This window comes from Eretmochelys imbricata, chromosome 5, assembly GCF_965152235.1.
Source record: "Eretmochelys imbricata isolate rEreImb1 chromosome 5, rEreImb1.hap1, whole genome shotgun sequence".
Taxonomy (NCBI): domain Eukaryota; kingdom Metazoa; phylum Chordata; order Testudines; family Cheloniidae; genus Eretmochelys; species Eretmochelys imbricata.
This window is the reverse complement of record NC_135576.1, coordinates 92068928-92096875: the sequence shown is the minus strand read 5'-3', so window position 1 is coordinate 92096875 and position 27948 is coordinate 92068928. Positions and strand designations below refer to the sequence as shown.

Here is a 27948-nt window from a genome sequence, read left to right as displayed (position 1 = left end):
TAACCCTTGGAAGGAAAGAGAAAGGCGCTCCGACTACCCACCATGGGCAGTAAGAAGGAACTGAGAGGGCGTAGAGCTGGCAGTGCCTAATATACCGATGGATGAGCGCGGCACTCAAGAGGGTGCCGCAACCAACCCTACAGATCCCGCTTAGGCAAAGATATACGATGGCCCTGCACGTGGGCACGCACCTCTACAATGGAATCGACATGAGCAAGCACTCGAAGAAGAATATAATTTTGAAACTTTGGGGCTTAAGATAGAGCAACCAGTTCTGCATCTGGGTGTTCAAACTGGCATCAAGTTATCTCAACCTGATATTTGAGTGATTATTTGCAAATTTAAGTGCCCACATGACGAACCAGGCACCAAACTTTGAAAATTCGGATCTGCTTGTTTGTTCTAAACAGAAATGCTTTATTATTTACTTTTAAAACTTCTCTAACTGACAGAACAGTAATTTTTTATGGCATCATCAAAGTCTATTGGCTTTTGCCTGCACTGCAATGGACTGCCATGACCTCTTGTCCAGTCAGAACACCCTTCTTTCTGTATTATTCATGCTTTGGCCTCGGAGAAAACTAGCAATACCACACAGCATTACTGAACAACTTGTGTATTTATGGAAGAGAATTTCATTTTACAAGCAAGTCTACACAATGTGCTTAGATTTTTAGGAATGACATTAGATAGGTTAGAATGATGGGGATTTATTTTTAGTCCCTACATTCTGTTTGTTTTCTCTTCTGAAACAATTCTCCTACGCACAAACAAATAGGATATTTTGAACAACTTCAGACCTACACAAAGTTTCTTGTGCTGGAGTTCACTCTGATGTCTTTGTTACCTAGCAACTTTCAAATAATTGGCATGAAATCTACCTCATTGCCTGGCAGTTTCTGTCAAGTAATTTAGTTTCATACTTCTCATAGACTTGACCAACTTGTGAATGAATCTCTCGGGCAATTTTTGGAAGCAAAGGGATATTTTCAAGGAGCTCATTAAAATGGCAACACAAGAAACCACCAAGTCACTGCATATTGGGCAACTCATTCAGCTACCATGTATAAGGTTGATTGAAATTCAGGGACAAGCAAGAGGTGCTAGGCTAACAGGTGAAATATTGACAGTGCTAACACTGGTCTGGGAGTCAAGAAACCTGGTTTTTACTGCTGGCTCTGCTACCAATCAACCATGTGAACACAGACAAGTCATGTAACTGCTCTGGGACTCTGTTTCCCCATCTGTGTAAAGAAACTACTAATGCTTACCCCTGTTCATAAGACTGACACAAGCACCTCTGTAGTCACACCCAACACACTTTTGTAATAATCTTTGTACAAAATATGCCTTGTGAGGTACCATCTGAAAACTAATAACTCACTACTAATTAATATTTTTGCATGATGTAAGCACACAGTGGGTATTAAGAGTTATGAATATATGCTAAAATTATGACTAAAGTGTGTTTAAAGTAGGCATGCAGGGAGAGTTGGTAAATAGGTTTGCCTTAGAAAAAGAAATGTGTATTTGATTCTCTGACCACCCCAGTCTTCAGACAAAGACAATGAAGGTCCATTTTTACATATTAAGTAAACAAACCTATTAAGCTAACAAGTGGAGGAAGAAAGAGCACAGAGCTTCCTTCTCCACCGGAGAACATAGGAATGGCCATCCTGGATCAGACCAAAAGTTCATCTAGCTCAGTATCCTGTCTTTCGACAGTGGCCAATGCCAGGTGCTCCGGGGGAATGAACAGAATAGGTAATCAAGTGATCCATCCCCTATTGCCCATTCCCAGCTTCTGGCAAACAGAGGCTAGGGACACCATCCCTGCTCATCCTGGCTATCCTCCATGAATTTATCCCGTTCTTTTGAACCCTGTTATAGTCTTGGCTTTCACAACATCCTCTGGCAAAGAGTTCCACCCATTAACTGTGCATTGTGTGAAGAAATACTTCCTTTTGTTTGTTTTAAATCTGCTGCCTAGTAATTTCATTCACTGACCCCTAGTTCTTGTGTTATAAGGAGTAAATAATACTTCCTTATTTACTTTCTTCACACCAGTCACGATTTTATAGACCTGCGGTTCTCAAACTGTGGGTCAGGACCCCAAAGTGGGTCGCAACCCCATTTTAATGGGGTTTCCAGGGCCAGCATTAGACTTGCTGGGACCCAGGGCTGAAGCTGAAGCCCAAACTCTACCCACACCTGGGCTGGCGGGGCTCAGACTGCAGCCCCCTGTCCCTCCACCTGAGGCAGCGGGACTTAGTCTCCACCTCCCTCCTGGGGTCATGTAGTAACTTTGTTGTCAAAAGGGGGTTGCAGTGCAATGAAGATTGCGAACTCCTGTTATAGACCTCTGTCATATCCCCCTTTAGTCATCTCTTTTCCAAGTTGAAAAATCCCAATCTTATTAATCTCTCCTCATGAGGTTGCCTTCCTCACAGCTTAAATGAACTTTACTTTGAGGGGTAACTCTCAGAAGAATCCATATAAAGATGGGAGGGCTGACCCTTAAGTGAATTGAATTACCTGAATATATATAATATTAAATGAAATGTTTATATACAATATTACTGTATTATAAAAAAGTGTACTGAATGAGATCTTTTCTGAAAGCTGATAGCACACTGTTAATTAATATAATTGTGAAATGCCTGTATTAACACTATATGAGGATATATGGATACTTAATGATACTATTTATTAAAGTATGTGGCCAAACAGGGAGAAATGGGTTCCCTGCCAGACAGGAGAGAAGGCAGCTATTTACCTGTCTCCTGTGTAAAGTAAGCATGGTGGAAGCAAAACAATAGAAGCCCCATTTACACAGAAATGAGCAAAGGACTGGGAAGTTCACAAGAAGAGAAGAAAAGCATGAGGTCATCCTGACTCTTGAAAAGCAGTCACTGAACGTTGGAAGATATAAGAAAAGACAGAAGCCATCTTTGGCCTCCATCACGAGGCAGAAACAAGGGAGTGGAGTTTGTACAAGCTGAGAAAGATGGGTCCTTCAATTTCGGGTGTGGGGTGAGGGTCTAAAATCTCTGGAAACTGAATATGGTTGAGAAATCTGTCTAGGTAAAGATCTTTCACCTAGGAAGACAAGGAAAGACAGCACCTTGTACTTCTGTGGAAGGTCCTGACTGAGGGAAAGTCAGCCATGGCTGGGAAGAAGGAAGATTCGTGAGAGAAACCATCTTGAATAGTCCATACCTTGCCGATTAAGGTTTAGACTTTTAAATGCATGTTTTCACTTTTATTTGCTTGCAACCCTTTCTACCTTTATTCCTTTTACTTGGCATCACTTAACTTATGTCCTATTCATAAATTTGTTTTATTTTAACTATAAGCTAATTCAGTGTGGGTTTACCAGGAAGAATGTATTTACCCCAGTTAATAAGCTGTGATGTGCTTGTGTGTCTTCAGAGGAACAAACTAACCTTATTATTTCTCTGAGTGGTCCACAAGAGGGCTGGACATTACAGAGTATGTGGTTTTGGGAAAATTCAGGACTGGGAGCGTGGTGGGATCACCTTGCTGGACGTAACCAAGGCTGGTGGTGTAAGCCAGAGCAGAGCTGTAGACAGGCTGCTGGGGTCACAGCCACTGAACTAGGGCTGTCTAGCACACAGAAACTTCAGAGTGTGACCTGTATGCTTGCAGGCTAGTTGTGAATATCTCAGGCTGGGAGCTACAACAGCAAAGCATTGAGAGGCATCCAGGGTTGCAGAGGAAGTGGTGACACAGCCCCTCTCTTGGCTGGATTGCACCCCAAACCCCATAACAAAGTCACTTTAAGATCTATGGAGGAAAATATTATACAAGTGCTAAGTATTATTACTAGCAGTCATAGTAATTTAATTATGCATATGGTACCTCCTAGGAGACAATCCATAGACAAACATTCGCATTAGGTCTTACAACTTTACCTCTAAAGTAACTATATCAATATCTATTTGAAAGTCAAGGTGGCTACTGAACTGTACATGTTATTTATTTGAAGTGTATCAACATTATTCAGTGAGCACTACCCTTGACAGTTTTCAAAATTGGATTTCACTACTGCACACTTTTCATCATAACCAACAGTAAATTCAGCTGCTCCAGCTATATATACTTCTGCAGCTAGGAAACCCTAGATGGGACATTAGCTGATTTCGCAAAAAAGACTGTTTTTTTTACAAGTAACAAGGTGGATTATTCTGTAATTGTGGTAATTCTGTCTTCTAGTAACACAGTATTTGATGGTTATCTGGGAACCAGATAAAGAAGTCACCATAAATACACACCTTTCAAAGCCGTAGCTAACAAGTAATTTATTGTAAATTAACACTAATTACATAGTTATCTACAGTAATGGGTGAATGACCAGATGTTTAGCTAAGTACCCAAACATTCAAATGCTTAGCCAAACATCATCCAACCCCTTTGGATGAAATCCTGACCCCACTGAAGTAACAGGCAATATTCCCATTGACATCAATACAGCCAAGATTTCACTTTTGGGGTCTGTTAAAGGAAGGTAGAACTCTTATGAAAAAACAGACACACTTGTGAGATTTCTAGTACTTCCTGCTGCAGCAATGCGAAACCACAAATTATTTGATCTCCAGCCCAATGAAATCTAATTCTCTGGTGAAATACCATTGGCTTTCCATATTTCTATTGAATCTACAGGGGGGGAATTTTTAGGTAGAAATAATGTCTTTATGTATGTTGAAATTAAGCCAAGATGTTAAGATTCATACCCTTACTTTTAAAAACCATGCTATGGGATCTTTAATGAATACTTCAACTGAGAGTTAGGTGCAGAATGTGGAGAAAAAGCAGTGAATAAGCAAACATGTAGACATCCTCTTTACATAAAGAATATACTCAAATGTTCAGAGTCTCCTCAGAATAATGTCCACAGGAGTCAATGGAGTTACATTAGCAGAGAATTTGGGCTGGTATTCTTCACTATGTCCTTAAATTCTATGTAGTTTTGCAGTGCAATCTCAAACAGCTGCCACATTCCATCACAGAGTTCGTTGCATGTCATTATTTAGTGGAATGATCCCCATACTTCTTACCTATTTTGCAGGTATGTTGTGAGGCTGTGTGTGTGTGTGTGTGTGTGTGTGTGTTTTGAGTGCCTTTCACCTGAGGATCTCCAAACTGTTATCCCCATTAATTCCTCACCAAGACAATTATTCTTAAGTCATGTTACTTGCATGGAGCTTTCATACCACACAGCTCTCAGAATTAGTAATAATTTTTCAATACGGTGCACCAAGGAGTTAATGGTGTAATTCCTAGTGGTAACTGTACAGCTATTTCCACACTTACTAAGTTGCTATTGCACCTTTAATTAATCTTTCCATGTGCACAGGAATGTTTTAATAGCAGTTTATAACAGTTATGATTTCGAGTATGAACCAGTGAGGTAATTGACTCACCTTCATCTAAAGGAACCTCTTCTTCCTCACTTGGAGAAGGGAGGAGGGGCTGCAGTGGTTCCATATTGATTATGAGTTGTTTATTCAAGGAATGAGAGCTACAACTCTGAGGAATGCTGGTTCTAAAAGCAAAGATAAACAGCATCAGTTTGTTCACAAGAAATCATTACAAAATAAATACAACTGCCTTTACCCTTGCCTCAAAATAATTTTGAATAAGTTATAATGGGCCCCCAAGGAGAACATTCCACTTACAGTGAATATGCTTTGACTCCTCCCCTATCTATTAGGTCACACCCTTGGCTGAATAGTGGCTCTGCATCTGAAGTGCTGCAGAGGGGCCAGTAGTGGCTCTGCAGTAGGGGGGCTTCCCGCTTCATTTAGCCTCACATCTTCTCATTTTATACTGCATTTCAGCTTTACTGCTCCACTCTACGCTGCACAGCAGTGAGGAGAATACGGCCCCTTAGAGAGAGAATGCTAATCATTTTGCTGAAGAACCATGCTCCACTGTCTTTGGGACTGGGTCAAGGATCTTCTATGGTTTTGGATGTGTAGACTTAAGAATAAACCATGAGTGTTTTCTGCCACTCTCGTCACTACATGAGAAACAGCTCTCACTCCAGACACTGTCTCTACAACGTGCCTTCAATCTGTTTTTATTAGTTGTTTATTATTATTATTAGCTCTTTGGTACAGCCTTCCCTGTTAGCAAGTGTTGATCTTGTTAGGGAAGGTAAAGAAGGTTCTAACTGACTCACTCAGCCACTTGGCTCACTATCTTAGTCATGTGTTAAGAAGACAAGGACGTTAACTCACCTGTGCAGTAACTGACATTCTTCGAGATGCGCGTCCTTGTGGGTGCTCCACTCCAAGCCTTGATGCATCCCTGCCCCTTCGTTCAGAGATTTTTACAGCGGTACCCGCAAGGGCCGCACATGTGCGGTGCCTGCCTCACATGCTGACAGTGCCTTGATATCGCACGCGCGGCCCAAGCTCCTCAGTTCCTTCTCTACAATGGCGACCACTCCACACTCCGAAGCGGAGGGGAGGAGGGTGGGTAGTGGAGCACCCACAGTGCTCAAAGAACGTCAGTTACTGCATAGGCGAGTAACCTCCTCCTCTTCTTCAAGAGATGTCCCTGTGGGTGCTCCACTCCCGGTGACTGAAAAGCAGTCTCTCTTAAGGAGGTAGGGACTTCAGATCTGGTAAGAAAGCTGTAGACAGCACACCTCGGCCCATTTAAGTGTCGGTCAGGGGTTTCTGAGTAAGACCATAATGTTTAGTAAAGGTATGCGCTGAAGCCCAGGCCCAGGTGGCAGCTTTGCAAATATCTGTGAGGTGAATGTTATGTAAGAATGCCACAGATGTTGACACAGATCTGATGGAGTGTGCCCTAAAAGAAGTTGGAGGATTCATCTTCTTTAGTTGGTAGCATAGGAGGATGCAGTCTGTTATCCAGTTGGATAGTCTCCGGGTAGAGGTGGTATTTGCCTCTGGATCATTCTGCGATTGAAATAAAAAGTTTTGGGGAAGCCCTAAACGGCTTAGCCCTGTCCAAGTAAAAAAACAATGCTCTACGCACGTCGAGTGTGTGCATTGTTGATTCAAAAGAATTTGTGTGCCGTTTAGGGAAAAAGGTTGGTAAGTGGATAGCTTCGTTGATGTGGAAGGACAAGTGGACCTTGGGAATAAATTAGGGATGCATTTGGAGCATGACTTTGTCCTTAAAAATATATATAGTGTATGATGTGTCAGCCATAAGTGCTCCAACACGTCTGGTGGATGTAATCACAACTAAAATCTAAGTTCTCATGGATAGATGTAGGAGGAAGCATGTTGCTAGCGGCTCAAATGGTTGGTGCATCAAGCATGTGAGAACCAAGAACAGGTCCCAGGGTTGAGCGAGCGGTCTAATGTCCATTGCAGATTGCTCCTGTCCGTCCGCTGCAAAAGTGTGCACAGGTTCAGAAGCAGATCTTCGTGGGCTGTGTTGGTTACTGTGGTCCCTGCTGTAGAAAACCCAAGGGCTCCAGTAATGCCATTGTCTGGGGAAGGTTGCCATCCATGGGTGTCCATACCAGGGTGGTAAGTCTCTGGAATATGAGGACCTTGATCTCCTTGGTCCCATGCTAGCAGGAGTCAGAAGTGGGGATGAATGGTGTGGTGAAAAAACTCCCTCCACTTCATCGTCCTCATCACTAGAAAAGTGAGAGGGAATAGGGGATAGTTGTCAGTGCCATGCAGACAGTTCCAGTGAGAGACCGGTACCAAGTAATGGGGGATGATGAGACTAGCAAATCGCTTGAATGAATAAACTGCAGTGCCGAGGTAGAAGGAGCCAGAATATACTGCGCTGGGTGCAGCGGCGGTGCCGTAGGGTCAGCCAGCACAGATTGGTGCGGCACCATATGCGTCTGCATAGATGGTTCAGGTGTGGGTGCCACAACAGCAACCGTAGTTGTGTGGCCTGGGCAGACTCAGCTGAGTTGGCACCGAGTCCTTTGCAGTGCTGAGCAGTGGCGTATTAGAAGAGGCAGGCAACTTTAAGCCTGTAGCCTAGACACTGGAGCAGTGCATACTGGCAGCAGCTGTGGTATGCATGGTACCGGAGGTGCCCAGAGTGTCATATGTACTGAGCCAGAGACCTGCTCGGAGACCATTTGGAGGCTGACTGGTTTCTGTGAGGTGATGAAGCTGGCCATTTTTAATCCTTCGGGGACTTAGGCGGGCTTTGTCTTGAGTAGGACTCCTGACCTGGATCAGAGACAGGTCTGAGGGACTTCTCCTTTAAAATTAACTTGAGTCTCAGGTCTCCGTCCTTTCATGCCCTAGGCTTCAGCTTACTGCAGTGGGCACACTTTTGGGGGACGTGGGAATCCCCCAAACAATGAACACATTGAGAATGGCCATCAGAGATAGGGATGGCCTCTCTGCATGTAGTGCATCTCTTAAAACCTGGCAAGCCAGGCATAATATAAACTGTCTAAGTGAGTGACAGAAAAAAACTGGGAAGGGGCAGGGGGGCGGGGGGGATGGTTAAGAGAAAAAGGGGAGAGAGGAAATAAAACTTTTTTTTCATAGATATTTAGGTCAGACTGGATGATCATAATGGTCCCTTCTGACCTCCTGCACAACACAGGCCACAGAACTTCACCCACCACTCCTGCAAAAAACCCCTCACCTATGTCTGTGCTATTGAAGTCCTCAAATCGTGGTTTAAAGACTTCAAGGAGCAGCAACTGACCCGTGCCCCATGCTACAGAGGAAGGCGAAAAACTTCCAGGACCTCATCCAATCTGCCCCGGAGAAAAAAGTCCTTCCCGACCCCAAATATGGAGATCAGCTAAACCCTGAGCATATGGGCAAGATTCATCAGCCAGATACTACAGAAAATTCTTTCCAACTTATTGGACTAAAATACTAGATAAACTGTATAAACAACTGACTGTCTAAAAGTGAAAATCCTTGAGTGAGACTGCTGAGCTCCGTCTCAGGCTGGGGACAGTAGAGACGGAACTGAGGAGCCCGGGCCATGAGCACACAATATTGAGGCACCATCGGCGCATGAGGCAGGCACCTTGCATGGCAGCCTGCACAGGTACTGCTGTAAAAATCTCTGAGCAAAGGCACACACCAACACCTGGAGTGGGCACCCACAGGGACATCTCTCAAAGAAGAATGGAGTGGTTCTTTCAAGAGGATATTTTGGGTTGTTGTGATAATTGGGCCCACATATTTACTGTAGTTGTGAGTTAACTATAAGAAGTGAGTGAAAGTTCGTAAGATGTCACAGTAACTTAGAACAACAAATGTTGATGGGAAAAAGTACGAAAGGGAATCAGACAGACCAAATTAGTCCAAACAAAAAGGCCTACTGATATAAATCAAGTATTCTGTTCAGATCATGCTTGGTAAACAAGAAAAGCATGGAACCAGAAATCAGTGAACCAAAATTGGTGTGTCAAAAACTACGTCTTATGGGTGGACAAAATAATGAGGGGATAGGCTCTTCCACCAATCACTCCCTTTGTGGGTCCTTAAACAAAAGGACTTTCAGGAACAACACTGGCTAGTGGAGGACGCTTCACCACCCAAGCTGCTATCCCCACTATCTCCTCTGACCCCGGACCTTCTTTGTCCTAATCCTGAGAGATGTCCTGACCAGAGACACACACACACACACACACCCCCCATCACCACCTCAAATGTTTCCAGATGAATCCCAACCACCACCTGGGATGAAACAGGATCAGACATAGACACTGGCTTCCTATGGACCCACGGGATGCTCAACCCCCACCCCGCTCCTTCCCTCATGCCCCTACCCCTGTCCCACCTCTTCCTGCCCTGCCCCAGGCCATGCCCCCACCCCACTTCCCAAGTCCCCCGCCCACCTCTTCCAGCCCTTCCTCTTCCCACCCAGTTTCGCCCCTCCCTTAAGCATGCCCCATCCCGGCTTCGCCCCCTTCCCCCCAGCGCCTCCTGCATACTGTGAAACAGTTGATTGCGGTGGGCAGGAGGCACTGGGAGGGAGGGGGAGCAGTTGATCGGCAGGGCTGCCAGCGGGCAGGAGGCGCTGGGGGGGGTTGGGGGGGGGAAGAGGGAGCTGGCTGCCAGTGGGTGCTAAGCACCCACTAATTTTTTTCCTGGAGCACCCACACAGTCAGTGCCTATGGGATCAGACCTTAACAGCAACAGTAGCAGCTCCAAGCTGTCTCAACTAGCTTCTCTTTTCCCCCAAAGGACAGTCATTACCATCTCATCTACCATACTCTCTAAGAGACTGTCAAACAAGGTGGTTTTTCCTTCTAAAAACTCACTCCAGCTAAAGGGAAATGGAAAGTGAAAAGGGATGTTGTTAAAATGAAGGCCTCACTTAATACTTTACAGTTCAAGTGCTTCAACATTTTTTCCTTCTTTTCTTCATCTTTAATAAAAGGGTAAAATAATTTTTGTTAATGATGTGTTTGCCATGGTGCTAAGCAGGCTGAGGTCTCCGTATACCAAACCCCGAACCTTGTTTAAACACTGGACAGTGAGTGGGTTATACTAACACCTTTGGGCTATATATTCTATTTAAATTAATAGAACAGGTTGTAGGCAGGAGCCCCAGTAGTATGCTGTAAAGGTTTTTGTTAAAAGAGCCAAACACTCGAATGAGGGCAAGTTTCCGATTCCACATAGTGTGTGGACCTTGTTTCAGTATAGGCTGAGAAGGGTACTTGCCCACATTCTACTAAAGCAATATTCTTCTCATCACAAAATTACACACTACTTAAAATAGTTATCAAAAGAAAAGGCAGTTAAGTTCATGCAGCAATTTTGTGCCATGTAGAGTAAACCCTCAGCGTAGGCAACAGAAGTTATGTATTTTGTCACCGTTCACTTATATTATTTTTGCAATGCTTTAAAACACAGAAAAGCCAAATGCAAAAGAAATCTTTAACAAAAAAATCAAAATCATATTTATCCCTCAGAACGGACTGATAGAAAATGGACAGCAAAGAATAAATCAAGACAACTTGGACAATCATATGGATCTCCTATGTTAATGTGCACTTGCACACTTAAATAGTGCATTCAATCTCAATGGAAGACCTGCCCACTTATTTTTGTATACTCTTATTTAGACACCTAATTTTTAGGCCCTCCGTTTGGCGCATCATTTAAATGTAACCTGGTTAATGTTATTCAATGACCATGTATACCCATGTTAAGGGCAACACAACTGAATCTTTATGAAGATTACCTTTTAGACATTATTAAGAGCCTAACTTAGGGCAATGCTCCACGCTTCACCAAGGGATAGCTGGTATTTCAGGACACAACGAAAAAAAGTCACACAAACTCCACGCACAAAAGTAATGGAAAATTAACTTTACACTGGCTGTGGCTGCAAATATTCAAAAAATTAAGCAATCACTCTGGTCTCTGACACAATAAATATGTTTTTCAAGCTTTCTGAAGTGTTTCTTTTCCTCGTGGCATTTCTTTCCTTTCTTCTGCTTAGTCTCTAATCATGGAGTTTGTGCAAGTTTTCCATTTCCATTTGTTTTGATCAGGGTCTGATCAACTCCTGCTGGCTGTACAATGAGTGACATGTCTCAGGAAGACACCTGTCTATTTTCAAAGGTAAAACAGTATAGCTTTAGAAAAAGCAAACCAGAGAACTTTTTCCCAGATGAGAAGAACTATTCTCCTCTCTCTTTAAACTGGTTTTTAAGTCAGTGGATAAGTTGCTACATAAATCCCTCCTCCTAAAAAATTAAAAACAGGTCAATGACTGGGGCTGAAATGCAGGTGATTTTTTTTCCCAGGATCATACTTCCTACCTGGTGATACAGAGGCCAGTGAACTATTTTACTGATTGATTAAAAGGAATTTCAGGTCAATACTGATTCAACTCCCTTACCTAGGACAGAAAAAGTGATAGAGACACTTGTATTATACTAACTTAGCATCTTCCATTAGGACTGATTGTCTCAAATGGCTGCTCAGAATGATGGTCCCTTTGTCCCATAGTAACCAAAGTGACTTTTTCTGTGTAAAGCAGACTCATCTTCTTTGGTCCTTAAAGTTAAAGTATCAAAACATACCGGTGCACTTCAGGAGGCTCTCTCTGGATTTTAGAGCTTGCTTCAACAACCTCTTTGGCGACCTTTCCACTGTAAGGAAACATGAATTTGAATGGTTTCAGAGTAACAGCCGTGTTAGTCTGTATTCGCAAAAAGAAAAGGAGTACTTGTGGCACCTTAGAGACTAACCAATTTATTTGAGCATAAGCTTTTGTGAGCTACAGCTCACTATGCATCCGATGAAGTGAGCTGTAGCTCACGAAAGCTTATGCTCAAATAAATTGGTTAGTCTCTAAGGTGCCACAAGTACTCCTTTTCTTTTTATGAATTCGAATACTCAAGCAACTTTTGAGGGATTTTCTTAATTTATGTTAACATTAATATGTAGCTGTAACATGAACTATTAAAATGGCCACAAAGAAAAGCAACACATTTTTAGAAGACAGGATACCAGAGTACTTTTATTTTTTAATTTATCAGAAATCAATGTAGTGCTCCCCCTGAAAATACAGGAGATCATTTATCTGCAGAACAAGTACAGAAGAGCTGTGTCAGCATGAGTTTCACCCCACTGTCTCATCAAGGTACGTCTACCCTGATTCTAGAAGCATCTGGTGAGAGTAGTTCAATCTCTATGCTATCCAAGTTTTGTCTTGTCTTGAGACTGCAACAAAGGATATTGTGGCTTTTTTTCTTATGTGAAACACTGTTCACTAGGATCTAAATGAAACCACCAACTAATTTCATAAAAGACAGTGAAGAGCAATCAGGCTTTGAATCCCTACTGACCTGCATTGGGAACCCTAGAGGTAAAGGCTCAATTTCCCATTAAAAATTTTCCAAGCTCTCTTCCACCCTCAAAATGGTTAATCTTAAAAAAAACATAAGGACAAGAAAGTGCATACCTATATCGAAATCTACTGCCTTTAAAAAATATTTTGCTGCTGGACATCGTCTTGATCTGACTTGATTTTGCATACCTTCCAGAAAAAGAAGAGTACATGGTTGTCACATTTTCAAAAAGTGTAAAAAGCAACTTAATATACAGAAATGAGCAAGACAAATGACCAATTGTTTTATTCTTCTACTATACCAGAATATTCTATAATTGGCAGTTTAAAACTTTTGTAGTGGTATGTGTAATAATTTCAACATAAAATTACATGTGAAACATAACAGAGTTATCTCACAATTTAGATAGTATGGAAAGACTGCATACCAATGAGTGATTATCTGGATAACAGAGCAAGAAAGTAAAACATGTGCCTACAGGGCCCGTAGAAGTTTATATATACACCATGTGAACCAACCACCATAGAACCCAGCAAGGGTTCTTACAATATCCTGTACATGGGAGGATTAGGACAGAGATGTGGTTACCTCCACACTGCCTAGCCATGCCAGAAGGACAGGAGGTAATGGATGTGGTTTAATAAGGCCACATCTTTATTCACCTAAAAATCTGGAAGAACCTGGCAATAAATGGTACAGTGCAGATCATAATTTGCTTAATCATTTCCATATAATCCTCACCTGGTCCCAACCAGTCCATTACTGGAATCCTGCCAGGCTCCCCCTGTTGGAAGTGAACGGGGGCTATAAAAGGAGGAGGGGGAACCGTCTCCCTCCTGTGAGACACAGTAGCCCCAAAATCCCCCTCCCTCAGCTTCCTTAAGGGATGCTTTCCTTCAAATCCTTTTCCAGTCCATTTTATCTGATAACTGTATCCCTTCCATTATGGACATCTGCCATAAGTTTTATGTACTACATTGTGACATTATAGCCTAATCACCCCTCACACACAAATACACACCCGTCCCACCAGGTCCCAGACCTGCTATGGGGAAGACAAGTACCCTGCACAACCTCGGCCATTTGGTGGTGAGGGAAAAACTATTTCCCAGCCCCCAAAGAAAAGGGCAACTAGCATAGTGAGTAATGAGGAAACCTGGCCCTTTTACAAATTCATGGGTGCGAATGCCAGCCTGATCTGGGTAAGAGAAGGCTTTTTTGGGACTGCCTGGGATATAAATACCCAGCCCTCACTCTCTCAGTCAGCAGGAAGGGCAGTGCCCTCCCCAGACCTGTCCCAACCGCTTCTTGCTCCTCTCCCCTTTCCTGTTCCATGTTGGTAAACTTTCCCTCCCTCCCCTTCTACTACCCATTGTAAGGGGAGGGCCCCTTAAAGTGGCACAAACCCTTTTTCCTCCAGCAAGCCACACAAGGACTCCCCACATGGATGCTGCAGTAAGCATGCTGGTATTACTGAAACAAATATGAAACAAAAGAACAGGAGTTCCTCACTCAGAAAACAGCCAGAAAACATATTTTCTGTGTCTTCACACAGTCTATGTACGTGTAGAGTCTACCTAGTCCGGTCACTTTGAATCAGCATGCAACAGCCTTTGGCTACATTAATCAGAGCTTGAGGGAGGGAGGGGGTCTGGCTTATGAACATCAAGGAACAATATGGCTCCAGATATGCCAACCTCTCTGCTATTCTGTAATTTTGAAATGTCAGGTGGATTTCATATTTCTTCCCCAACCTTGAAGAAACTCTTATTTATAGCTGTGTGCAAATAATCACACAAATATTTTAATACAAGGCATGATTAAGGCATAGGCATGTCTAGGTCCCTAGCTCCTAGAGTCACATGAAGAGAACAGAATCTCAGCCTTCATTTTTAAAAGAGTGAAGTTTCTACTTGTTATGGTTGAAAAGAAAGCTTGAAACCATGATTCAAATTTAACCAAGGGAATGTCTCACCAGCAGGAATTGCATGCAAGTCTGTTTGGTTTTTTTTTAAATGAAAATATTTTTTGGGTAGCAAATTCATTGTAAGTAATTTTGTGTAGCCAGTCTACAGGGTTTGTACTGTATGCAATGTTCCAAAGTAGAACTATTCATAGAGTCCAATTTTATCTTGGTTAGACTTTCAGCAGGGCTGCACAAATATTATGCTGTTGTATCACTTAGAATCATAGAATATCAGGGTTGGAAGGGACCTCAGGAGGTCATCTAGTCCAACCCCCTGCTCAAAGCAGGACCAAGCCTGACCTTAAAAACCTCTAAGGAAGGAGATTCCACCACCTCCCTAGGGTAAGTTTATGCACTTACAGTGCAGTTTATGTACTGTTTGGCAAGGTGGTCCGGTGCCAAGATAGGGATATGGGTTCTGTCTGTCGCCCCACCACAGTTAGGGAACCCCATTGCAGCAAAGCTATCCACTATGAGCTGTACATTTCCAAAAGTCACTACCTTTGTTAACAGGTTATTGATTGCCCTGGCTACTTGGATCCAGCAGCCCCCACTGTAGATTTTCCCACTCCGAATTGATTCCTGACTGACCGGTAGCAGTCAGGTGTTGCAAACTTCCACAGGGCTATTGCCACTCAAGGCAGGTCTCATCTCGGTATTCCTGTGCTTCAGGGCGGGGGAAAGCAACTCACAAAGTTCCATGAAAGTGGCCTTACACATATGAAAGTTTTGCAGCCACTGGGAATCATCCCATACCTGCAACACTATGCAGTCCCACCAGTCTGTGCTTGTTTGCCAGGCCCAGAATTGGCGTTCCACTACTTAATTGATAACGTCCAATTTCATAAAGAACTTTATGTTCAGAAACACCAGCAATTTTTTAAAATTCCCCAATTCTGGGTGAAAAGGTGGGAGGTTTCTCTGAATCCCAAATCTGTCTTTGCTGGTTCTATACTATTATCCTAGGCTTTGGTTCACAGTTTTCTTTGGTCCCTCCAGGCTTCTTTTTGACTCTTTCCTATGAGCCATTGGGCCAGCTTTCTTTACTGTCTATGGCCCCCTTGTGCTCCTCTCATCTCCCTGACTTTGCAGTCTTCTGGCTCTACTGGCTCTTTTCTGGTCTCCTCAGCTCTGTTATCAATTTTATAATGTCTTCATGAATCTTCTCATTCTCCCACATTACTCATTAATGAAAAAGCCAGAAAAATCCCTCAACTTCCTCCAGCAGGCTAAGGAAATACTTCCCTCTTTCTTGTAGCACATTAGTAGGTTTTGAGTGTAGATGGTTTGCAATGCTATGCAACCTATCTTCATTTCACTTTAACTCTGTAGACTGTTTATTTATAGCAACCACTAATCTAATCTACCAGTGTACTCCTGTCCATGGAATGCTACTTCCAATCCTCACCTACTCAATTAGTAACATACTTCCATTCGGTCTACAGACACTGAAATGAAACAGGAGAGTATATTTTCAAAAACTTGACGAAACAACCTCACAGGGTTGTATGGAAGCCACATGGAGAGTGTGGCAAGGAAAAGAGTAGAGGGGGTAATGATGCCTGAGACCCACATTATGAATATTGCTACTTGGACAGCAAAATGTCAGATGATATTTTATACCAGTCCACATTGGACATTCATACTTTGACAGCTCCTACTGTCTAAAGGTGAAGAATGTTCTTAAGTAGAACCTCTGTAATGATTCAGCTTCAAACATAGTTTTCAAATGGAACATAACTAAATTAATGGCTGTATTGTAACGGGCCTATATTTTATGCCTTTCATTCAATACACTGTTGCATCCGTGTTAAACTGAAAGAAAGAATCTGCTTCAACATAAAACAGATAATTAACAACCTTGTTAAGACACAAATTCTATCTCCCCAGTCACAAGTCATTCCCCCTCCCCTCAGTGTTGGCTACTTTGCAAGCACCAAAGACACAGCATTTTTACAAAACAAAGTATGCCAGATGCTGTAAAGAAACTCAAAGTAGCAGGAATAAAAGGAACATGCCCAAAGGGAAATGTTAGTATACAAGGCGAAAGATCTAATTAAGTAAACTGGGGAAAGGAAAAAAATGAATGAGTACCTTTGATGATTTATCTGCAAAGTATCTTTTGAGGTGTAAGAGAGGGGATAGTTTCTGGAGTTCTTCCTTCTCTTGCAACTGATTTATAGCCATTTACTTTTTGAACTAGATGAGTGGCAACTTTCCCAAATGCATCCAACAGCAGGTCCACCTTTTTGAAGTCTATTAACCCATGCTGTGGAATTCCTAGTCACCAGTTACCAGCCCTTGTGGCTTCACTGGAAAATAATGTTTATTCAGAAATGCCCGTAAGAATAATACTTACGGCTCAGCACTCTCCTAGCATAGATCTCAAAGCACTTAACAGAGGTAGGTAGAATTATTCTCACCATGTTACTCAGAGGAGAAACAGAAACAGAACAGTTAAGTGCCTTGCTCAAGTTTGCAGAGGTGGTCAACAGCTGAACCAAGAGTAATATCCATGTTCCCTGACTCCTGGTCTGTCATCCTGTTCACTTAGCTACACATTGCTGCTACAATCTTAGCTAGTACAGGCTATTTGGAAGAAAGTTCTTGATCCTCCACCCTAAAAAGCACCAAATGCCTCCTCAACTATTATCCTCGTTTGTAATGAAGTACTACCTCACCTCCTAGTATACCAATTTGCACATTTATCCAAATATGCTTTTTTGGCATCTACATTTAATGATGCAGCAATACTGTTTTTGTCTTCCATCCTGTTAAAGACACATAGAAAATTTCACATGGAACCATCTTCTACCCTAGTTCACACGCTTTCCTTTTACGATGATGAACTGATGTAGATTTACTTACTTATAAAAAGCCTGGTTCTCCACCCCACACTTCCAAAGATGCTTGCAGGCTGCTGGTGTAGAGGTATGAAATGACAACATAGCCTTTTTCTAAGTGTAGAAAAAAGAAATAAGAAAAAACATAAAAGTTGAATTCTTTGAGACTGTGGAACGGATAGAAACTCTGTCCACTAGAAACATTTAGGACCAAATTTTCCTAAGTGACATCAATCCACACTTCATTGCAACCCATTTGCACTTGATTTTCCCCTCTATCTGTGAAAATGGATTTTTCACATAACCAAGCTACTTTTGTGGGGGAGAAGGAGATGGCTGAGTGATTTGTTAAGAGAGAAATGGACTCAAGGTCATACCCATTTTAGCTGTAGGTAGAGAAAGCTGAGTTTTACGCAAATGAAGCAACATCCCAATTTTCATATTTAATGAATATGCATTACCTCAACTCCCCTGTCAAATCCTTGAATTCTTTGCTTCTTCTGCATATAAAGATAATAAATTCTCTCCCTCAAAGCCATCACTTCCTTCTTGAGTTCCCCCCACCCTCTGACCTGGCTCCCCCTTGACTTTCCACTATGTTCTCCTCTCTTGTTCTTGTTCTCCACATAGGCCCTCCCCCCCGTCCTCCTTCCGTCTCTCTGGCTACCCATTCTCCCTGCTGACCGGCTCTCTTCCTCACTACTATGTCCATCCCTATCTTTGACTCTTTATCCACTACTTCAAGCTTCCCCCACCCCCAACCAGCTTTCCTCATTTAAATCTCCCTGTTTCCCTGGACTGACTCCCCCCATACCATGGCTCATTCTAGATTCCCCCTCTAGTTTCTGGTTCCCTGTGTCTAGCTTCTTTCTTCCATCCTCCCTCCCCGGTCTAGATTGTGGTCCTCAACATGGCCATAGCCTTAGACACAGCGATGCCCAACATCACTCTGACTTGCATTACTCTACCATCCTGAAGGTCATGGGCAGGTTAAGAGGTATGCTCTAGGCAGAGCCTCTGTGGTCAGAACACCGGAGAATGAACAAATACTAGAAGAAACTAACTATACAGACACTAGATAGTGAGCTTTTCCCACAAGTCTGCAGTTCTCCCACTCAGCTGCTTGGGAGTCCAGCAGGATGCACCTCAAATCAGAAGGCTCCCAAACAATCAAGAGACTTTAAAATTCAAGTCTGATTTAAGGCCCATGTAACAGGGTCAGCTGCCTCCTGAGTGCTTCTTGTGTCTGGGGTGACTCTATAGCACCCAGCTTCAGTTTGCCTTTCTGGACTCAACTCCCAGAAGGTTTCACAAGTCAAACAGCAGCAGCCTTTCTTGGGTTCTGGCTTATTAACATAAAAGTCAAAATAATTCAAACTGTCCTCAAAATCCCAACGTAATTCAAGCAATCACACCAAGGCTCCTCTTAACTCAAGTCTTCCACTGATCCATGTCTGCTTTGTCCAACTCTCTCTGGCTCTGAGGATATATCTATACAGCAGTTAAACACCCACGGCTGGCCCCAGTCAGCTGACTCAGGCTCACAGGGCTTCAGCTGTGAGACTGTAAAACTGCTGTGTAGACATCTGGATTCAGGCTGGAGCCCGAGCTCTGGGACCCAAAGAGGGGTTGGATCCCAGAGCCTGGGCTCCAGCCCAAGACTGAGCATCTATACAGCTATCTTTAAGCCCACAGCCTGAGCCCAGCAAGCCCCAGTCAGTGGATCCTGAGCCAGCTATGGCTGGGCCACAGTGTAGACATCAGCAGGCAAACCCCCTTTGCTGGTCCCCTGGTTTCTCAGAGTCACTGCAGGAGCCTTCTGCTCACTGCAGCTCTTTTAAGTAACAACCACAGCATCCTCTCCCTGGTTCCCCCTCTCTCTAGAAACCAGTTGCCCTCTGTCAGGCCCCATAGTTAGACTGTTAATAAGGCTCAAGTGGCCTGCCAGTTCCCTCCTAAAAATCCCAGTCCACCCTGTAACAGCTGTAGCAAAGTGAGCACCCACTCCAGCCCTGAAAGGATTAGAAAAGCCCTGCAGAGGGCTGGGGCTGGGGAAGGAAGTAAAACCCTGGCTGATTGGGGGAAATGGTGGCAGCTGAGGGCCATGCCCCAATCAGCGCCCAGCTGGCTCTATAAAGGCTTTGAGCCAGAAGTTTCAGGAGAGTCTCCCTCTATAGGCACAGGGAGAAGGGCCTGGCTACAAGCTGCTGAGCAGGATGTGCAGAGCTGGGGAAGGGCCAGAGGAGCTGGGAGCTCCAGCCTGGAAAGCCCTATTAGGTATGGGGGTTGTAGAGGCAGCAGGTCCAAACCCCCTCGCCTCTAATGAGTGGCTTATACTGCAGTCTGCCCCAGGGAGCAGAGGGGCTAGTTGGTGACTGGCAGTAGCCTAAGATGGAGGTGAGGTGGAGATAGTGGGTGGAGGTTCACATGGGAGGGGGAGACCCAGAACTGTGGAGGTACTGCCAGGGGGCAGCACCCAAAACAAGGGCACCAGGGTCCAGGAGGGACATGGGGGCCAGGGGCGGCGAGACACTGGCCTGAAGGAGGTGCTCTGGAGGCTGGATGCTAATTCCCTGATGATGACCAGCAGGAGGTGCTGCTGGGTGAGTCTGCACCCTGTGACATAGCCCACTTGAAAATTTAACCATAGGGGTCAGGGGCTCCTATTTTATGCTGGTGCAATTCCCACATTTAGGTAATTTGACCCTTAAAACTAGACTAGGTAAACACTAGGGAACAAATTATACAGAAAAATCCCTGCACTGCATGGTTGGATTAGATTAACCTAATAGGTGTTGTCAGATCTATTCCCTTTGTCAAGTTAGATACCTTTTTCTCAAACAATAAACAATCACAAGTTTATTTTTATTTTACATGTAATCTACAATATATGAAATACAATTTGTCAAACCATCTGTTAAAAAACCTGTTTTAAAATTAAAATACACTAGTGACTTTTTAAAACTAAATCTAAATCACTCATACAAATTTAGTATAAAACTAATATCCAACCTCTTTCTGAGTTCCAAGCACATAAAATGTCTTCCCTTCAAATTTCAATTTACAGACATCAGCCCTAAAAAGAAAACAACTTTTAAGTAAAGGAAAAAATTGCAGTGAACAAAAGTGATGTGCATTTTCATGCAAATTTAACTGATTCACAAATGTAGAGCAGGCTGTTATTATCTCATCAACAGTGCACTCTTGGTAAATAATGTAAAATCCATAGTGCTAGAGCAAATAATATACTAATTTTCCTTAGAGTAGAGAATATAGACTTGGGGTGTTATGCTTTCCACATTGTTGTGAGCCTTTAAAGAGTTCCTTTGGACCAGGGAGGAAAGAGAAACTTACATTTATTTGAGCGTGGACATGCACCTGGCACGGTTCACCCCTACACCTGAGGCCTGCCCCTTTTGCAGCGTGAGGGAGAACCTGGCGCATGCCTATCTCGAATGCGCCAGGTTGCAGCCCCTATTCCAGCTCCTCCAGAACCTCTTGTTGAGGTTCTGGCTACACCTTTCCCCACACTTGTTCCTCTTTGCACACCCTATCCGTGGCCCCACGAAGTCGCGAGACCTCCTCGTCAACCTCCTCCTAGCTCTGGCCAAAGTCTCTATCTACAATACCAGGAGGAGGATGTTGGACGAGGGGGTGCTCTGTGACTGCGGGGCCTATTCTGTTCCTCCCTAGTTTCACGCATCCGGACAGAGTTCCACTGGGCAGCGTCCGCTGGCTCCCTCAACAGCTATGAGGAGCAATGGGTTCTCTGCTCGGTGTCCTCATCCGGTATCCTCATTTTGAACCTCTGACCCTCACTCCAGTCCTTGTTTTTCATTAGTTGTCCCCCGTAATCAGTTGGTCCCTGGGTCCAGTGGTCACTCCCGCTAGGCTGGGGGAGGGGCCTTTAGCAGTGGGTGGGCTTGCGCCCACCCACTTCCTGGGTTTTCCAATAAGAACTTATATTTATGCTTCAGAATTTTTCTTATCTTTAAAATCTTGGAACCCATTTGGTACTTAAAATGAAGAACAGGTAAAACCTTTAGGAGCCAGATGCTGCACAGAAAGGTCTGGAAGTTTCCAAACAGAATGCTGCAAATGCATCTTGTTTCTCACCAGCAATATCCCATCTATTTGCATATCTGCTTATTTATGCATTGATGTCACTCATCATTGTATCTGAACACTTACAAATAGCTCATAATATGCCAAAATGCATGGGTTTTTATGATGCTTAGTATCTCTAATATTGGGTATGAGATAAAACATATATTTTACTGTGTGTCCTAATCAAGATTTAAACCACTAAAAGAGGACATATCAGTAGTGCAATAACCTCCTTCCCCTCCTAGTTTATGTATTTTCATTTAATTGCATGATAAATTATTAAATGAATAAAACTATTAAAATTACTGTAGTTTCTCAAACATTTCTAAGACTTTAGCAAGCAAATGGTTGGCGCTGAAGAGATTCTAGATGCAAAGAGGAATGTGCTACAAAGAAAAAACTTTCTAACAGGTACTGCATTTTAATCATAAATGTACCGTATCAATGAAAGGACGGAGGATTACTCAGACATTTTAATTGAGCCTCTGTGATAAGCCTAATATTTTGCTGCTTTTTTCTTTTTTGACTGACCCATTTATTTGAGATGAGCATGTTTTGCCAGTACACAATGAAAGGTTTGAACACAAGGGAAGATGCCTAAAGGTTGCAGATCACCAGAGCACCATGTGCTCCAACCACATCTCAACCAGACCTCTAGCCCCGTCCCCAAGAATGCTTTCATTTGACTGCAGTTTAGAGAAATAGATAGAGGTGGCTACTCTGACTTTAGGCAAGCGGGGGATTCCAGACTGGCCAACTTTATGGGTTTTTAGATGTTTCTGTACATCTGTAGGAAAAAAAACAGTCTACAGAGAAATCCCCATCTGTACGGCTTCTCTTCCCTATTCCCCCACCTCTTGGGGAATGGCAATCAATGACAGCTCTGTTCCATCCCCTTCTAAGATGATGCTCTGGGAATATTTTGTGTGAAGAGCCATCTAGGAGGCAGTTGCTCCTGTCATCGGTTCAGCAATTTCTCTGATTACTTGAACTTCCCACTTAAACCTTTGGAGTTAAAATGGGGAGGATGGCTGAGGCGTTAATGAAAACTCTCCCAGTGCTCCCCACAATACTTTCAGTATGTGTGTGGGGATGTTTTGCAATTAAATTGGCATGGAGTGTTGGTTTTTGGAGCGGCGTTTGGTTTTATCTTGCAATGAAGGTGGTTATTTTGAATGGAGCTGCTTTTATTAGCAATTAGCAAAATTAAACTGATTTGGAAGAAGGGGTTATTTTGCAATGTAGATGATTGGGGAGCTGGAACTAAATCCTGGTAATAGGATGAGACGAATAAAACAATTTTCCAGGAAACAAATGGCAAAGAATATGAAATTCTGAAGACTTTTGCATTTCTTCTTTCCTCTATCCTTCTTTCTCTTAGTCTTGGTATGTATCTACAGAATTATTCAAAATTGTACACATTTATGAAGACTTGAAAGTACTAGGGTTTGCTCCAAGAATGTTGGAAGGTATGGGATTAGGCTATGACAAGAGAATCCCCCTCTGGGGCAGCAGTAATTCTCTTGTACCAATGGAGTGATATAAAGGGAAATTAGCCTGTGCCAAAGACCTGGCTGTATGCCACACCAAATACAACTATAACTGCCAATAATTCTAATCAAAGTAGTGGCCTATTCTAGAACTTGACCATTGACCTTCTGCATAATCCATTTTGCTCATCAGAGCTATTTAAAATGAAAATAAGTGGAGTACACCATAATTTCTAAGTTATTCCATCAACCTCCGAAAAGCCGAAGATGTTATGAAAGACTGGAAATGCTGGCAAGAGAGCTTCAATCTGCCTTCACTAATGTTGTCATAGCTTCAGATGTGCCCTATAACAGTGAAATCCTTGAGATATGAAGCAAGTTGCCTTAAGAAAGAAAAAACATTAGGACCAAATCTACTTATATTTAGAAATCTGAAAGGGAATGATCATTTATAAACATATAAAATCCCACCTCAAGTCCTTCTTTAAAAAATCCTATTTTTATTCATATTTGAATGAGAAATTGACAGCACATTCAAGAGCCAAGCATAATGTAGTAGGAATTGTGAAACCTTCCTATGCACCCCTGCCATTATACCTCCAACGTCATAGCTATTCAATTTTTGAGCATCTCTGTCAATTAGTTTGACTTATTCAAGTTTGTCATGTAGACTAATTTCCAGTAAGAAGTAGAATGAGACCAATTTCTTTTTCATATGTGATCTAAAAATCCTTGGAAAAATAAAATGCGAAAGGGAGAAGAACTGAATCTTCAATATTCCACCTCTAGTTTCCTTAAAGGAATTAGGGGGGAAAACACAAATAAAAGAATATTTAATAATCTAATTAGTTGATATGCTTACCATTTTAACAAATGAATTCTTTTATTTCCCTGGAAAACTACAAAGCCCGTTGCTGTGAATCCTAAAAAGGTAGTGGTCCCGGTTGAATCCTTAAAATAAGAGAAAAAAACACAAATTACAGCTATTTGTTTGTTTGGTTCCCCCCTCTCCGCCCCCCAATATATAACATTCATGGTTGATGGTGTAAAGTCTTAGTCCATTGCAGTCACAGATATGGTATCTATGTTTTTCTTAGGACTAAGCCTTAACGGTCAACTAATTTTTTTTCTCAACATCTAAGTTCAATCACCAGCTATAAAAAGTCTTGTTTGTTTCTTACTATTTGACTGGATAAAACGGTCTTATGCTTTTTCTTCACATGTAGATTTTGGCACAATGGTAGCACTTAAAGGCTTATTCTTTTCTACGAATACATACACAAATAGTCCCATTTCATAACAGAATGCTCACCAATACAAGCAAGGGATTCAGTTTTGCCCAGACGTGGTATTCTCATCTTATGTCCTTCAGCCTTGAAATTCGTAAGAAAAAACTCTCTCATGTGATTTCCAATACTTCACAATATCGTCTGTGCTGGAAAGACTGACACAAGACAGTCTTTCTTGCTGTATTTAGATATTTCCAATTTTGGTGGAAACCAGAAGTGCAAATATAAGTGGTTTTCTTTTAAATTAGTACACCACACTTTTTTTTGAATTCCACAAAGAAAAAGTGGGATTCAATTTTTTTGAGCAAAAGTTTAAGTCCGTTTGTTTTACACTAACCAGCTTTCCTATGCCTATTTCCAAACTCTCATTTGCCTGGCATAATCTGCTTCACTGTTCTAGAAGCTTTATTTCAAATTATTATGCAGTCAAAGAATATTAGGGTTTTTTTAAGCTTCTTGTGGAAGGTAAAAGCAAAAACACAGAGGGACACAGTTTCAAATGTAAGTACCCTATTGTGATTACTATTAAAAAGTCTATAATACCCATACGATGACATCTAAAATAATGCAGAATGGTTCTCATCCAAAGCTCACTGAGGTAAAGGGAAGTCTTTTCATTGACTTCAGTGGGCTTTGGATCGGGCCCCATACCTAATTTAGAATAGAAATACCTGCAATAATGCAGATACCGCTTTGGATAAGGGTTGACTGTTTAATGGTGAGCACTGTAAACTGCTACATGTGTGCGTGGGATCTATAGGTCACTTAGTTTGCCCCATAAACCATGTTGGAATGCAGTATTGTTGAAATATAACAATGCAAAGTAACAATTAGAGCATCATAAAAACGGGCAACCTTAAAAGCAAATTATACAGGTAATGCACCATCACTCAAAAACGCAGATGTATGGTGGCTTCATTTGTACATGAGACAACTAGTGGTTATAACCAAAGACACCTTTGTAAAAGAAACACAGAATAGTAGTGGACTGTGAAGCTGAATACATAAGTACATGTCCAATTCACCCTTTTGTATATGCAATTTCCTGTTTGTGTTATGGTTTGTATATGTGGCTGCTGCAACTGAAACACTTGTGTTTGAAATGTCAGCCTAGAAGTCCTAGCAATTGGTGGTGGCTTCTGGACAACAGTAACACTGTTACTGAAATTCTTGGAAAATGTCAAGTATTTCCCATCTAGAGTATTTGTTTAACTCTAATATACTGTTTCTCAAGAATTGCATGCGCCATATAAGATTGAAATTTAGTAAACCCCTCCATAAGATGGCATTAAGAGTGTTTTGAATGGCAAAGAAATTATCAGTTATCAAAACTTTTCCCACAGTACACCTGGCAAAATATACTCTACTTAATATGTTTAATTAGGCTATTTTCTGTTGACTAGAAACAGTTTGAGCAATAACTGTTGTAAGAGGACAGCACAGAACTACAAGTTGTTCACATGGTTGGGATGGAATTACAATACTTGTGACCTGCCAGGACCCCTCAAAAATCTCCTCATACTGACAGAGCACGCTAGAGTGTCATACTATGAAATACTGCCTATGCAAGACACATAGGTCTTCTGGGACTGACACACAGGTGTTTATCAACCAACATTTTACAAAGCTGCAACATCTCTCACTTTCTGGGGAGGCTCTTTTAGAAATGTTTTAGTACACATGGCTGGATAAAAATGGGGCTAATTCATTGAATCTGATGGTTTTATTAACCTGTAAGATAATTTAGTTTAAAAACCCTGAACTATTACCTTGCAAGGATGGGGATCAACACCATAGGTTTCCAAAGAATGTGCTTTCAGTAGTAAATTAAATTCAGCAACAGCTGGGCTCCGTCCTCTGAAATTACACAATGCAAATGTAGCAGTTTAACAAAAACAAGGAAAAATGTATAATTCGGTTCAGTTCAGTAGGCCACAGTCATCAAAACCAGACAAAGAAAGAAAAGACCTACCAACACGTACACAATTTCAACCATATAACATTTCAAAGAGAGAACTAGGAGATCTTTCATGTGACTTCTGCTGGTGCTCTGCCCTAATGCCTAGTCTTTTCAGATTAAGTTTTGATGGTTTTTGCATACTGCCAGGACTCCAGTGATCTGTGCAGTTAATCAGGGTTATCAAGTATCCATGAAATGTTCTTGTCTACGCACAAGTCGAGTCTTACCATGAAATAAACCTCAGCATCTGTTTTTTCCACACACAACCTCCCAAACTAATTTAAAAGGATTGTCCAGATTAAGATACATTCCTTCCAGCTCAGGGTATTGACAAGGCAATCATATTACACAGACTACTGAGACGCATGCCTAATTATAGCAAACCCCACTACCACCACCTTAGTTTAAAATCTGTCAGCATTTCTATTATGACAGGTTTCAGAGTAACAGCCGTGTTAGTCTGTATTCGGAAAAAGAAAAGGAGTACTTGTGGCACCTTAGAGACTAACCAATTTATTTGAGCATAAGCTTTCGTGAGCTACAGCTCACTTCATCGGATGCATACTGTGGAAAGTGTAGAAGATCTTTTTATATACACACAAAGCATGAAAAAATACCTCCTCCCACCCCACTCTCCTGCTGGTAATAGCTTATCTAAAGTGATCACTCTCCTTACAATGTGTATGATAATGAAGTTGGGCCATTTCCAGCACTAATCCAGGTTCTCTCACCCCTCCCCCGCAACAAACCCACTCTCCTGCTGGTAATAGCTTATCTAAAGTGACCACTCTCCTTACAATGTGTATGATGATCAAGGTGGGCCATTTCCAACACAAATCCAGGGTTTAACAAGAACGTCGGGGGGGGGGGGGGAAGGGGGGAACCAAGGGTAAATAGGTTACCTTGCATAATGACTTCATCATTCCCAGTCTCTATTCAAGCTTAAGTTAATTGTATCCAATTTGCAAATGAATTCCAATTCAACAGTTTCTATTATTATTAATTTCTATTATATGGCCTTATTTTTAGGAAGTGCTCCATAATCAACCACAAATATTCACTAAAGCCTAAAACTTGGAATGCAAAGTCAACCCTGAAGCAAATTTTACTGGTTTTAATTCCTTCATTGCCAGCTTCCATTATAAACCATTGCAAGATTATTTTTTTAAGATGCTGTGGAATGCCAATATTTTCAAAGAGAGGTATTGGTGATTTGAGAGACAACTCTTTATGGTATCCTAATATCTAGTTTGCTTTGACCACAGCTGCACACTGAAGCAAGGACTTCACTGAGCTGCCCAGGTCCCTGTCCTGAGGTGATACAATCAGTTTAGTACCCTGTAAGCCGTCAGAGTAGTTCAAATGCTTTCTTCCAATGTGCATGATTTTGCATTTACAAAACACTGAACTACATCTGCCACTGTGCTGCCTGCAGTGTTATCCTTGCTTGCTTCGTTCCTCTCTGGCATTCCTCAGTCT

General features: G+C 42.2%; 1 protein-coding gene across 1 annotated transcript in view; it reads right to left on the bottom strand.

The window, feature by feature from the left end:
* The window catches only part of FRMD3 (FERM domain containing 3), a 216885-nt gene that overhangs the window by 21755 nt on the left and 167182 nt on the right, over window positions 1–27948 (bottom strand). Inside the window, exons 7-13 of the mRNA XM_077816390.1 lie at window positions 26279–26366; window positions 24083–24171; window positions 20636–20699; window positions 17649–17737; window positions 12928–13002; window positions 12044–12112; window positions 5445–5566 (exon numbers count right to left, since the gene is read on the bottom strand). Coding sequence (XP_077672516.1) covers window positions 5445–5566; window positions 12044–12112; window positions 12928–13002; window positions 17649–17737; window positions 20636–20699; window positions 24083–24171; window positions 26279–26366 — 596 coding nt within the window. The remainder of the gene's footprint in view (window positions 1–5444; window positions 5567–12043; window positions 12113–12927; window positions 13003–17648; window positions 17738–20635; window positions 20700–24082; window positions 24172–26278; window positions 26367–27948) is intronic.